General features: G+C 40.1%; 1 protein-coding gene across 1 annotated transcript; it reads left to right on the plus strand.

The window, feature by feature from the left end:
* Nucleotides 1-233: 233 nt before the first annotated feature.
* Nucleotides 234-10,795, plus strand: LOC141763905 (uncharacterized). The gene is made up of 7 exons (XM_074628689.1): nucleotides 234-385; nucleotides 1,304-1,382; nucleotides 5,063-5,193; nucleotides 5,282-5,392; nucleotides 5,548-5,602; nucleotides 8,224-8,393; nucleotides 8,546-10,795. Exons 1-7 carry the CDS (start codon nucleotides 329-331, stop codon nucleotides 9,464-9,466), a joined length of 1,524 nt encoding a protein of 507 aa, XP_074484790.1. The 5' UTR covers nucleotides 234-328; the 3' UTR covers nucleotides 9,467-10,795.
* The last annotated feature ends 2,880 nt before the right edge of the window (nucleotides 10,796-13,675 follow it).

Here is a 13,675-nt window from a genome sequence, read left to right on the forward strand (position 1 = left end):
AGTGCAACTACATCCATTTTGTGGAATTATAAAAACCAGAGAACAAGATAAACATAGGGTACATAATGACCTTGTTACATACACATGTTTCATGATGTCAAATAAAACATTGAATTACTCCTGAACTCTGCCCCCCTCACTTTTGGAATCACAGCTACACCTCTACGTGCGTTGCCTACGTGTGTCAGGTGAGGATCATATTTCAAGAATGTCTCACTGTGGGCACGCCCCGACTCTACTGTTCAGCAAAGGAAAAAAGGGAAGAAAAGAAAACCTCATACGTCGTTCTGAAGCCAAAGGCCAGAACTGAAGTACATTTTCTTCTCAGATGGACTCTCAGACCAAAACAGGGAAGGCTTACCTCCAACCGCACAAAGTTGGCAAAGTGAGTACATGACAGATTTGCTTTTTCTCAGTTGCAGTGATCATTTATGAGCCTGGGTTATGACAGACGAATGAATAGACAGCCTTGTTTTACTAGCAGTGGATAATAATTGCTTTGTGTTATGATTACAGTAATAAAAATATAATCATATCAACCTTATTACCAGAAAACTGAACTGACGCTACAGTGACTAAGCAACTAAGAAAGATAGATAGAAAGATGATGTACTGTTATATTGGATTATAATACTGCATGGCTTGGTGCTCTGTGTATTTAACAGGTGAGATGCAAGGAAAAATATTATTTAGTCCTGGTTTCATTCAGATTCCGCAGTTAGCTGACGGAATGCAATGTGAGCTCTCCGTCTTTCTGTGTTGCTCAAAGACAACTCCAGAGAAGGAATCCAAATTAACAAGTTGAAACACAACACAGTTTCCACAGTACACATTCCTGTGCAGCACTGACAGAGAGTGCACGCTCATGATGTGTTATGTCACTGCAGAGGCCATTAAATCTCAACCATCACACCTAGAACCTGAAACTGATATAGAAATGCAAAGTGTCCGTTTCAAATCACTGTTAACATGCTGTAAACGATCAGAGTTTAAATGCATTACATGAAACATGAGGTATATGTGACTTACTTTGAGTAATAATAGATGTGTAGTCAAGTAAACAGCACTGTTAAATTCACAAACATGTATTCCCTCTTTTATTTTGAAGGAAGGAATGGGTCAGAGGTGACGTGGTGGCTTGTCCTCCCACTGTGTGACACTCCTTGAGGACGTGACTAATGTTTACCTCTCTGTGTCACATGTGGGAGGGTTTAACCTGACAATCTCATTCACAGGGTTCAAAGGTTTAGGTGAACCAACATACTTCCTCTGTTATTAATCCTGTCTCGGTCTCTCTTCTCAGAAATGGAAGCCAGTGTGGTTGTCTCTGTTTCCCCCCAGTGGCAGTGGAGTGGGTCGACTGGAGATCCAGGATATGGGAGGTAGTTACCATTTCTAATTCTATCAGTATTTGTCCGGGGAAAGAAAGTTCCACTACATCAGGAATTTGGCCTAATTTTATAGTTAAAATCCAATTAATATAACTTGCTGAGTAATTACTGACATCTGGTGACATTTCCTTTCACTTTCTAAAAGTCAAAATAATAATAATAATAATAATAATAATAATAATAATAATAATAATAATAATAATAATAATAATAACAATAATAATAATAATAACAATAATAATGATGCTCTAAAGTTTGCATTTTTTCTTGTAATTTAGTTGGTAACTTTACCATATTGGGTCTTTAAAAATGTTCAGATAAAACAGAAAAAAGCAGCTTTTTGTTAAACTGGTCACAAGTGGAAGACATATAACTTGTATTTACAGGTCACAAGCCAAACAAATTGTGAAACACTGCTTTAATACAACACTACATTTAGTTTCCTTTTTCTTTTTTTGTTATTATCAATTATTGCAGGAGATTGAATTTAGTTTAGTTTAGTTATTATTCCGTATACTCTGTTTGAGTCGGTTGATTTCTAAAGTGAATGATGGATATGCCACAAATTTCCAATAATAACAAATTCCATCCAAACATTTTAGTGACATCCACTTATTGTGCATCCTAAATGCCCAAAAATGTGGTATGTTTTTCAGAAGTTGCGTGGAATAACTTAACTAGCTAAATAACTAACGACGTAAAAAAACATGAGCAGGGAGAGATGAGGACAGCCCCTGTCATGGGGAATCATGAGGTGGATGCTGGGTGATGGTGGTGGTGGTGGTGTGTGTTGCGAGCAGCAGCAGCAGAACATGAGCAGCGAGTTTGACAGCTTAAATAGAGCCCAGAATTGGTGATGGTGTTATGTAAGCTCAGCAGATGCATCTGCACGATGCAGCTCCTCTCCAGATAACTGTCCGATGTCGCGTGCAGGCTTTACTTGTGCACATATTACATGCAATATACATATCAAATAATCTAAGGAACAAAGAGTAACATGAAGTTGAGTTTTAGAATGATAACTATAGCAGAGTAACATACACATGAATCAGCCATTATACTGGAATGAATACAGTATGTGGTGGAGAACACTGAATAACTGTGGACAGCTGGACAGTTATGACAACACACTTCAGCTGCACGCAACAAAGTGTAGTGTGATGTAGTACACCTGATTTTTGCTGTTATGAATGATGGCCTGTGTCTGTGATGATCATGTGCCAGCTGAGGTGAGTCCCAAAGGACGTGAGGAGCACTGAGACAGGGTGGACGTGAGGACAGTAGGACTGTGGTTGATTTGGACTCTCCCCACCGGCGTGAGCTGACCTGAAAGTGTCCAAGTGACTTCCCCGATAAGAGCTGGTTGAATTAGGAAAGAAGGGACAAGGAAGGCGCTACACCTCTTCCTTCCCTCTCTATCTCCTTTAGCCTGATGCAGACACACTACATGAGGAGCATGTTTTTAAAAGCCTCAGCTGAAGACATAAAAATGAAAATGCTGACCTCTAGTTGTTTTTATGTTTGCATATAATTTGTCAGATTTTTCATTTGGCCTATTAAACGGGAGCTATTATGCTTTTGTGCTTTTTCCCTTTCCTTTAGTGTGTTATATCATGCAAAGTTACAAAGCCCGAAGTCCACACCACAGGGAGTCAGAAACACTGAAACACCTCGCTTTCTTCTGTAACGTGGTGATGTCACCAAGTAACACGTTCCCATAATATTTGTCCACAGAGTTTGGTACGGTTGACCAATCACAACAGACCCAACATTGAAGCATGTAAACATGTTCTAGTAGAAACCCAAAATAAGCATAACATATCCTCTGTCCTTGTATTTTTTACATTTTTATTTTTTATTTTTATCCTTACAGATATTTGTCTGTTGTCTGAGTGAACCTGAACAACGTCATATCTGGTTTATATCTCCTGGTGTCAGTTCAGTTTTCGGATGGACAGGTGAACATGTTTTGATAATTGTATTGCCCTCTAGGTTGCGATAGGACACAGACAGGTGAGGTCCAGCTGTGTGCGGGCGTACAGCCCAGCAGGGCTATCGCATTACAAATAACAGGACTCAATAAGATGTGACAGGCCTGTGTGAGCCCTAATGAGAGTTCCTCTAGGGTCATGTTCAGTCTGTACCAACCTTTGAAGAGATAGGTATTATTAAAACTGATTGAGGAGTGGTGTGTGTGTGTGTGTGTGTGTGTGTGTGTGTGTGTGTGTGTGTGTGTGTGTGGTGTGTGTCCAAAGTCCAAAGTGTAACAGAGTTCAGAGCGTTTACAATGTTTGTCAAGTAGGAGTGTGAAGATGTAGGAATGTTTGAAGCTGCAATGGGAAAACACAAGACTGACTTTCTCCCAGAAACTCAAAAATACATTCAGCATTATCAGTAAGAATCTGCATTTTGGAATAAAGAAATTACAGCACTCAGTATATTTCTGTGAGGGTCACTTGACACTCAGCAGGCTGGTTGGGTTAATTATCTCTGAGGAGAGGCAGCTGTGGATTCTAGTCAGCTGCTCGGCAGTTTTAGTCTTTTCAAGATATATTGAGTGTAGGGAGCCTTCCTTTTAGGCCTGTTTTCATTTGGCGTTTCCCCTCTCCCTTTAAATCGCTTGCGATTTTAGTGGTTAACCTTCGGGATTAACTTTTAGATTCCCCTGGTCCGCAATTGCGTCCCTCTCCCCGTTTCCCCTGACAATTTACTTGTGGCTCCATAAGTCATTCGCTCTTGTTTCAGTAAATCCACATTAAATAACACAGCAGAACATTGTAAGCATTGTATATTGCACTATATAGTATATATCTATCTATATATATATAGATAAATACATACATATATAGATAGATAGATAGATCGAAATCATACGTTATTATATATAAACAATGGTCTTCCTTGTAAGCAAACATTACAAAAGATTGTGCCATAGCCATTTACTTTGACATTATGCATGCTCACCTCATTATCAGATTGAATTTTCATTCTAATATTAGATTAGATAGTATTCGATTTGAATCACTGAAAACACCTGAGATGCTTCCATATAAACAAAGGATGAGCTGGTCTATGAGACCCATCAGCTAAAGCAATGCTTACCTACTTTTAAACAATATTAATGAACAAAGATGCTGTTCATTTGATGAGTTAGGATCGTTTTAGAGCAAAAACTTATCTCATGACCTACAGCTACATGTATATATTCTTTTCTTGGTGTAAAACACCACCCAAAAAAATAGTAACAGCTCATACATAAAGCTGTCACCTGTAGCTATTTGGCATTCAGGAATTTGCGAGTTGCTGCATGCAGTTTCTTCTCCCTGACAGGCTTTGTGCAGTTAGAGAATATTTTCTCTGTTCAAAATCAAATCCTCACAATGCAACTGCTGTCAGCTGCTGTACGTAAGTTAGGTAAATGCTATGAAACAAATACTGTCCAGATGACAAAAGAATAATTTTATTGTATACTTATTGTCCAAGTTGTCTCAGTTAATGAATGACATAAATACATTACAGGTACATGCAATACATTTAATAAATTTTCTTTATTTAAATTCGGACATTTCAGCCTTTGTGGTGAATTATTTTAAGATTTCGTGCTTGGTTTCCTTGATAAATAATGTTAATATAGCAATCCTGTGTCTGCTTGTCCATTATGTGTCCTCCAGGTGGCGGTGCTGGAGGTGATCATGTCAGGAGACACTACCAGCCTCATGTAGACAGGAAGCTGAAGGTGGTCCGACTGTCCGAGCTGATCAGCGTCCTCAGACTCCCCCCAAACGCTGAGGCCTGTCCCATGGTCAGCCTTTCTGCTTGTTTATCATGTTTGCATGTATCAGTAATAGTTAAACAAATCATACAAGCTGCTATATCTGTGCTGTTTGCAGGAGAACATGTCAGCGTTTTGTGTGGAGACACGGGACAGAACCATGGTGTTTGCTACACTCAAAGACGACTGTGTGGAGTGGGTAGAAAAACTGTGTCACAGCACGTTTCAGGTGAGAGAGAAACAGAACTGACATTAGCTGTATCAGTACCTTGATGATTGTTATTCCAGGTCATAAGTAGGCAGCATATTCTGTAAAATAGTTTGTATCCAACCTGTAGACCAGGCTAATTCAACTCCTTTCCTTACTCTGTGTCTCTCTGTCAGAGAGCTAAGCAGCTTCAGATGGAGGAGAACCAGATATACACTTCAGCAGATGAAGGTAAATTTTCTGTTCCTTTTATCAAAGAGGTGATTGGCTGTACTAAACACACACCAGAGGAAAGATAAGAGTCATTAGAACCAGCCGAAGCACATGTATCTGCTGCATGCAACACATCTAAACAGCTTACTGTGCTAGAGACAGAATACGTGTAATTATCCATATGTTGGCAGATGATAAACAGCAGGAGAGTACATCATGCCATAGGAGTGATTTAAGTACTATCTATGGATGATTTGTTGTGACTCTGGGTCATCAGTGTGATCTATATGTGTGTTTGATAATGAAAACAGGTTTAGGTGAGGAAAGAGTATTCCTTTAAACTACACCGTGTGAGTAAAGTTGACAGGTTGACCTGATGGGGTTGCTATAGAAAAGCCCGTAGAGTCACCAAAATCATTAGGGTTCTTCATATGGGTCATGAATATCCAGCAAATGACATGGTAGACAGTCTTGTTCTGGATCAATATAGAGTATGTAATGGCAATGGCACCAGCTAGTCTCCCTGGGGTCCCAAATCAAGTACATTACATTTATCACATACATACTGTATATAGAACATCATATTTGTGTTATGCTAATAACATTAACATTTTCCAAACATATATAAAATTTCACATTCATTCGCATCATCCACAACCATTTAGCCTCAAGGCCCATCATCAGGGAAAAAGAACGAAAAACCATATATCACCAACACTGGACTATCGATCAGCTGCTTCAGTAATGTGTTCTTAGATGGTGTCTGAATGAGGATTTGTTAGAGGATTGACGGATGTGAAGAGGGCAGCTATTCCAGTGATTGATGGCACCATAAATGACTGTGAACGCCCCTGCATTTGGTAATTTGACTGTATAAAAACTCAGGTTTAGTAGAGTAAATGCTGTTACTAAAGAATGTGACTGTACTTAAGGCGAGTCTTTTCTCTATTGGTAACCATGATAGTTTATGATGCATGCTGTCTGTGTTTGTTTTTATGGGGTCAATGTAAGACTTGTCTTGCAGCTCTGTTTTGGGCAATTTGTAGTTTCCTCAGTACACTTTTTGATGCAGAAGACCATACAGGTGAGCAATAGTCCAGGTGGCTTAAATTTAAAGATTTCATTATTTGTCCCAGAACGTGTGCTGGAACGTACGGAAGGCATTTTCTTGCCATGGAGATGTCATTTCCCATTTTCCTGACAATTATGTCAATGTGTTCTATCCATGATAACTGACTGTCTATAGTTAGTCCCAGTAATTTGACCTTATCCACCTGCTGTATAGGTTCACCGTCCAAGTAGAGAATCAATGTGGGCATAGATGACAGCTTATGACTAGATCCGAGAATAATGGATTTGTTTTTTGAGATATTTAGTACCAACTTATTTTGTTTCATCCAATCAAAGACCAAGTTTAAGTCTGAAGATAAAACTTGGTCTAGTTCTCCACTTGTATTTGCTGCGTAATACAGCGTGGAATCGTCGGCGTACATTTGTATACTCGCTTTATGCAAAACAGATGGCAAGTCATTTGTGAAGATGGAATACAGGAGAGGTCCAAGACAGCTGCCCTGTGGCAGGCCACAGTCAAGCCCTTTACAGTTGCTGGCATTGTAATACACGCTTTGTGTTCTGCATGAAAGATAATTTTTCATAAATGTGATGGCACTTGATCTAAATCCATAGCACTGTAGTTTACTAATTAAAAGATCATGATCTATGGCATCCAGTAACACTGCAGCTGTCATCATAGAGTTATCTATCTCTTTTAACCAGTCGTCTGTCATCTGTGTTAGTGCAGAACATGTTCATAGTCCTTCCGAGGCCAAACCTTACATCACTTCACAATGAAGTGTACAGTGTGTACGTGGTACACAACACTTTCCTACATTCCAAACACCCACATTCTAGTTGTTAATTAATGCATTTTGAAGGAGCCTTTAGTTGTAAAATTATGTCATCACTCTATCTGATGGTATGTTCACTTTATGAGGTCAAACAGTGTTTGGCTTCATCAAACTGTACGTTGTTTTATTATCAACAGCCGTGGCCAGAGGTAATATGTTTTCATTTTCAATTAATTTATTTGTTTATTTGTAAGAGACGAGTACAGAGAAATGTCCAGTGGACTGTACATGTAGCCAAAGCTAATTTCCAACACCAGTCCATTGATGGGTACTGATAGTTTAAGTAATCATTCACATTTCACGTTACAGTTTAAAATCTTTCAATCAGTGCATATAATAATCAGAAACAAGAACAACCATCCATAAAAACACACTAACAAACATTCAAACAGGCAAATGAGACAAATAGTGACTTGGTGTCATGATTACAGATCTGCTCAAGTTTTAACTGTTTAAACTGTTTTATAACAGGTTTCAGGTTGTCAGTCCGTCCGTCCGTCCATCCGTTCGTACAAATGTCCACTTGGACAAAATACGTTTTTGGCCATAACTCAAGAATTCATATGCAATTTATGACAATTTCACACAAATGTACAACAGGGTAAAATCATGAAGTGATGACATTTTGAACAGACATGGATGTACACTGCAACTTGACTGGTTGGCGGAAGTATACAACTGCTAGTCGATAATTCTAGTTTTCATAGTAATGACAAAGAATATTGTCTCCAGTCTCACAGTTCTGGGTGACGGTTCAGAGGACTGACGCAGCGACACGCTGTGGCCTGAAGGGGTCGTACTGGCTGCAGGTGGGGCGAGAGTCGCTGCTGCTGAGAGAAACAAAGAAGAACGTTGTTAGAGAATGGCCATACGAACTGCTGAGACGATACGGTAAAGATAAGGTAAGGTTTTCAATTTCATAAACAATCCTAACTTCCCCCTTTAACCGCTCATATGATGTCAATTCAAACTGGATAAGGTGGGAATTATGACTGGGATGTTGAATTGGATTGCGCTAGTTACATGAACATGTTTATGTGTGTTTTCTTACCAGCTGGCCTTAACCATTGAAGCAGGCAGACGCTGTGACTCTGGTCCTGGAACATTCACCTTTGAGACGCAGCAGGCCGAGACAATATTCTGCCTGATTCAGAGTACCATCAAACGGAAGACCTCATCGGTTACTTCAGGCAGCCCAAACCTAGAGGCTGAGAAAGTTACCGTAGCCAATATATGGGCTCATTCCTCTCTCCCCAAAATACCAGATATGACCAGCATGGCTGCCATTCTGGAGAACAAACTGAGGACACAGGAAGGTCAATCTGCTACTGTAGAAGAGAGTGCACATGCTCAAGAAGATTTGGTTGGTTCATCAGAGAGTGTATTGCCGCAGCCAGCTCCTATCACCCTTATGCCTCTTCCACTGGTCCCCACACATGGCAGCCTCTCTGGAGGTCATCTTAGTGGCCAATCAGAAGCTGTGTATGCTGACCCAGCTGACTGCATCCAATCTGTAAGAAAAGCGCAACCGACCATGGCTCTGTATGTAGACCCTGCAAGTTTTCTCCCGCTCAAACCCCCCAGCTCAGGAGAACCCGTCACTCCCCCTCCTAACTCCTCTGCTCCACGTCCCTGCTTTACCATCGATCACCCAGATTCAGAATACTCGGAGGTGTACGACAAAATCAGTCCGGTCCAGATTAAACAAACTGTCACTCAGAGCAAACATGATGAACCCATTTATAGTGAGCCCATGAGCAAGAAGGAGGAAGAGTCTCGTAAAATTGAAAGCAAGCCAGACCCATCTGCCCACCTTTATGCTCAAGTCTGCAAAACAAAACCATCAGTTAGTCCTTCTTCATCCTCTAACACCATCCCTTCCTGCTCTGCTTCATCTTCCTCTCTTACTGCCAGTATGAGCACAAAAAACGCCACAGATGATGATGTCATCTACGAAAACCTGGGCATCATTTGATTTAGTTGTACTAGTTGTATTTTGTACAATGATTGCTAGAGACTATGGGAGTTTATTAGGAAACAGTACACCTACAGTAGTTAGCACTTCTCCTGCATGAATGTGCTTTCTGTTGTGTATATCCATATACAAACTATAGTTCGTTATTTATTAAATAAATAACAGGGCTTACCATCTCTGGTGCAAACTCTCTTCAAATGAGCATCATCAACATCTCTTCATCATCATCATCATCATCATCATCACAGCCTACACCGAGCATGATTGGCTAGAAAGAGGTCACATGAGAAGTGATACGTAAACACAGACGTAGGATTCATCTGATCAGCACAGATTAAAACCGACTACTATTTGTAAACCTCACAAAACGGTCAAATTATGGCACTTTTTGGAATTATTTATAGTACATCGTACAGAGGGCAAAATGATCGTACAAATAAAATAATTATAACAGTACATATGCATCTGGCAACGCTGCTCTAGCAGCGGGCGACGGAGGTCTGGTAAAACCACACCTCCAGATATTTGTCGTCTTCAGCCCCAACTGACACTGATCATTCCATTTAGATTAATTCAGCACAAATTTAAAAATGATTTGTAAATATTTTGAAAATAGTAAGTTTCAGACTTACAATATTTATACCCAGTGATATGTGATAGTATTTTTGCAATGCCATCAAATTGTCAATATTTTTAAATATGTGTTTGTTGGTTTGCTCATAATGTTGTTCAGCTGAATAACAATAATGTTTACAATGAAAATGTCCTATAGTTATTTTTCATTTATTGTTTTTCATTAAACTGTGTATAGTTCTGTATAAGTATTGAAGATGAAAGTAGTATTTGTCACTTTCATAGAGTGTTATAAGTCCTGTCCCCCCTTCCTAACACTAACACATACTGTAACCACTGTATATACTGTAATGTTAATATATATATATAATGTTCTTTATGCATATTTTCACTTCATGTCTTGGTCAAAATGATTTCACATAACCCAACCCATTTTGTGTAGTGTATAATTAAGACTATGCAACTGAAAAAATAACACTCAATAGCGAGCAATAAAATTAACTGTTGGTCAGTTTTATGCACTCAGGGGGGGTTGGCTGACCAGTAGCTTATGGTGGCTAAATGCTAGAGCTATTGTTAGCTAGCTTCACACACATATTTCTGTTTAAAAGACATGAATAAGTCAGTTCACTAATTCCTCTCTACTTTCACCACATCTACCATCTGGGTGGTGTCACTTGTGACCACAGTGGCTGCTATTCAGCAAAAGTTACATCGTTTTTACACATTTTTAATAAAAATATGAATAATTAAACTGACTGAGTAACTGCTGGCATCTCTTCATTGTTTCAAAATGAATCTCAGTGAGTTCTTAACAGGACAGAATAAACCTTGATCAGAGGACTGTGGCAGCATGTGTGAAGTAATTATGAGTTAGTCACTCGCTAAATATGCAATCAATGTGGACCTTTCCAACAACATATTTACTTTTTTATTTTTACTATATTTTTTATTTCAGGGTGAGAAATCGATTTTTGAACGTGTTCTCCCCAGAATCCTACCAAATGCATTTGTCACACGCAATGTCATAATGTAACATAATCACCTGCATGATTTGTTATGATAAGGTGACCTTTAAAGGTACTGTTTGTAACTTCTTATACTTTCACTCTTATAAATCATTGCGGGTCCGTGTCCCATGCGCGCTCGCGTGTGACTACGCTGTTCCAACACAAACTACACTGAAGCACCAAAACCGGAAAGTTATATCTAGTGAAGCCCGTCTTGCAAAACAGTGTCAACTCTTCCTGCTTCGGCCCCCCGACCGTGGTCAGAAGACACAGGGGAGACCGTAGCTTTGGTCTCCAGGGCCGGAGTTGATGCTGTACTCTGCTCCGCTGCCTGCCTTCACTCACACACCGCGCTCGTTCTCCGTCGCTCCACCTCTCTCGTGCATGCACACACAATACACACTGCAGAAGAGTTAGTTTAGCTCTGAGAATATCTAGTGAATGTACAGTGGATGTTTGTGCAGATATGAATGCTGCAGCTCCTCCAGACCAACAGAGGTTTCCCGTGACTTGTTTCATGCTGCTGAGTGAAATGACGGGTCTCCGGAGCATGTAATGTTATCGTCTCCGACCGAAACTCCCCTGTTCCCTCCGGCTGCGGTCAGGAGGTTGAGGCAGGAAAAGCCAACACTAGGATCAGCATTGATTCATTGAGAGACCTTCGTCTGGTCAGTTAACATTACTGCCAAGCAGGTAAAATATAGAGTGATATTGTGGTTTTAGCTGACGTGCGTCGCCTCACTGTTTTGACCGATGCTCGTCCATGTCTATGTAGAGTGAGCACAAGCGTGAGCACCAGCAACAGGACGCTGACTTTCGTTGACTTAACGGCAACAGGTGTCGCTGTTAACAAGCAATTTCTGATTCTTACATAGAGTCCCTTTAACTGTTGATTTGCAATATCTCACCTGCCCTCTGGAGTTGATGCAGTGCCATAAAGGCTGCCCTACATGCCAGAAAACGTTTTGTGCGCTGGTGCCCCACTGCATGCTGCTATTGCCCTTTTTACTTTTTTTGCCCTTCAGACAGCTTGAGTCTGCCACTGACAGACAAAAAAAACATTACCATTACACCATGTTGATTATCTGTTATAGTCAATAGAATTCTATAAAATGATTTACAAAGTCTTATAGGCAACCACAAAAGTGCTACAAGATGAAATGAAGACGCAAACTCAAAACATTCCCTTATTAACAAGTACACAAGTGTATTATTTCATTTTATTTATATATGCAAGCAAGTTTATGTCTTTACAAATAAAAAAGCCACTGTCTGCCCAAGCTGTTGGCACAGATATGTACAAAAATGGAGGAGTGAATCCGATAAAGCCTGCTACTAAGCAACCAGAGTGAAGTACAAAAAGTCTAGAATACTATGGTGAAACAGAAGAAATGTACTCCGAACGTCCAACGTGTTCAACCTGACACAATGCATGGATCTGAAACGTGATGATCAGTTTAAGGTCACAGACTGACATCATCAGCTTTTAGATCTGTGGTTCAGTTCATGATGGATAAGAGCTGAATCTGTTTAGGCACAGAGGATCAGATTTTTTCATCCTGTGATACAGAGCTGAGGTTTTATAGCTGCACAGACAGTCAAAAACAGATCAAGTCTTTTTCACAGAGGGTTAGAAATCAGATTTCATGTTATTGAAACTCATGCTTTATTAGGCTGACATGGTCAGTTTTTCTGAATCCGGTCAGGATCATGGAATGGTGAAGTTAATCCTGGTTCAGCCGTGGTCAGCGGGTATAGACAAGACGGACGCAGGATTAGTACGTGTCAATACACATATTCATCTTTACAAGGAGACGGGTCGAATGAGCAGACTTAAACAAATGGAGCGCGAGCAGCTCACATCCTCTTACTGATCACAACACATCCTCTCATGGCAGTTTAAACAGTAAATATCCCATTTTAGGTGCTTTGTCTTCATTTACACCGCCTGGCAAAGATGACCCAATTTGACATTTTTGCTCAAATGAAGTACATATTCTCAGATCTATTTTTGGGCCGTATCCATACGTGGGGATCCAATTCAAGAACAATCTAATATCTGCCAGTGTTCAGTCACTGCTGCCTGCTAACAGGCTTCATTCTGCTTCACCCTCAAATGGGATTTTGCAGCTCTAAATTTAATTTGGAAGTAACCTGAATTATTATTTTGCCTTGTTAGCATCCATTACAGATGGTGATTTGACTGTGTGAGCTGGGCAGACTGTGCTTGTTGCTAGGTTACACGGAGCTTTACTCACGTACGCATCAGTGACACACAGGAAATCAGACATATAGGTCGCTTTTGAATTCAAAAATCTGAATGGGACATCCAGAGCTGTGGTGTGATTTAAGCCTAAACGGCCAGACTTGAGGAAGAGGATGTGAGCGGAGGTGGGTGCAGGATAACGGGTGGCCAGAGCAATACATTACATCACATCTGCAAATCCGCTTTATTAGGATAAACAATAGAGAACACCATGATCATATCACTTAAGACTTGCAATCATAGATTCATGCACTTGTATGCCAGAAATTTACAGTTATGGATTTCTTGTTTATATCTTGATTTCGTCAAACTGCTACAATATATTGCTCTGGTGGTAAACAACTGAGCAAGCAAGCTAGC

The sequence above is a fragment of the Sebastes fasciatus genome, chromosome 3 (assembly GCF_043250625.1).
Source record: "Sebastes fasciatus isolate fSebFas1 chromosome 3, fSebFas1.pri, whole genome shotgun sequence".
NCBI lineage: Eukaryota > Metazoa > Chordata > Actinopteri > Perciformes > Sebastidae > Sebastes > Sebastes fasciatus.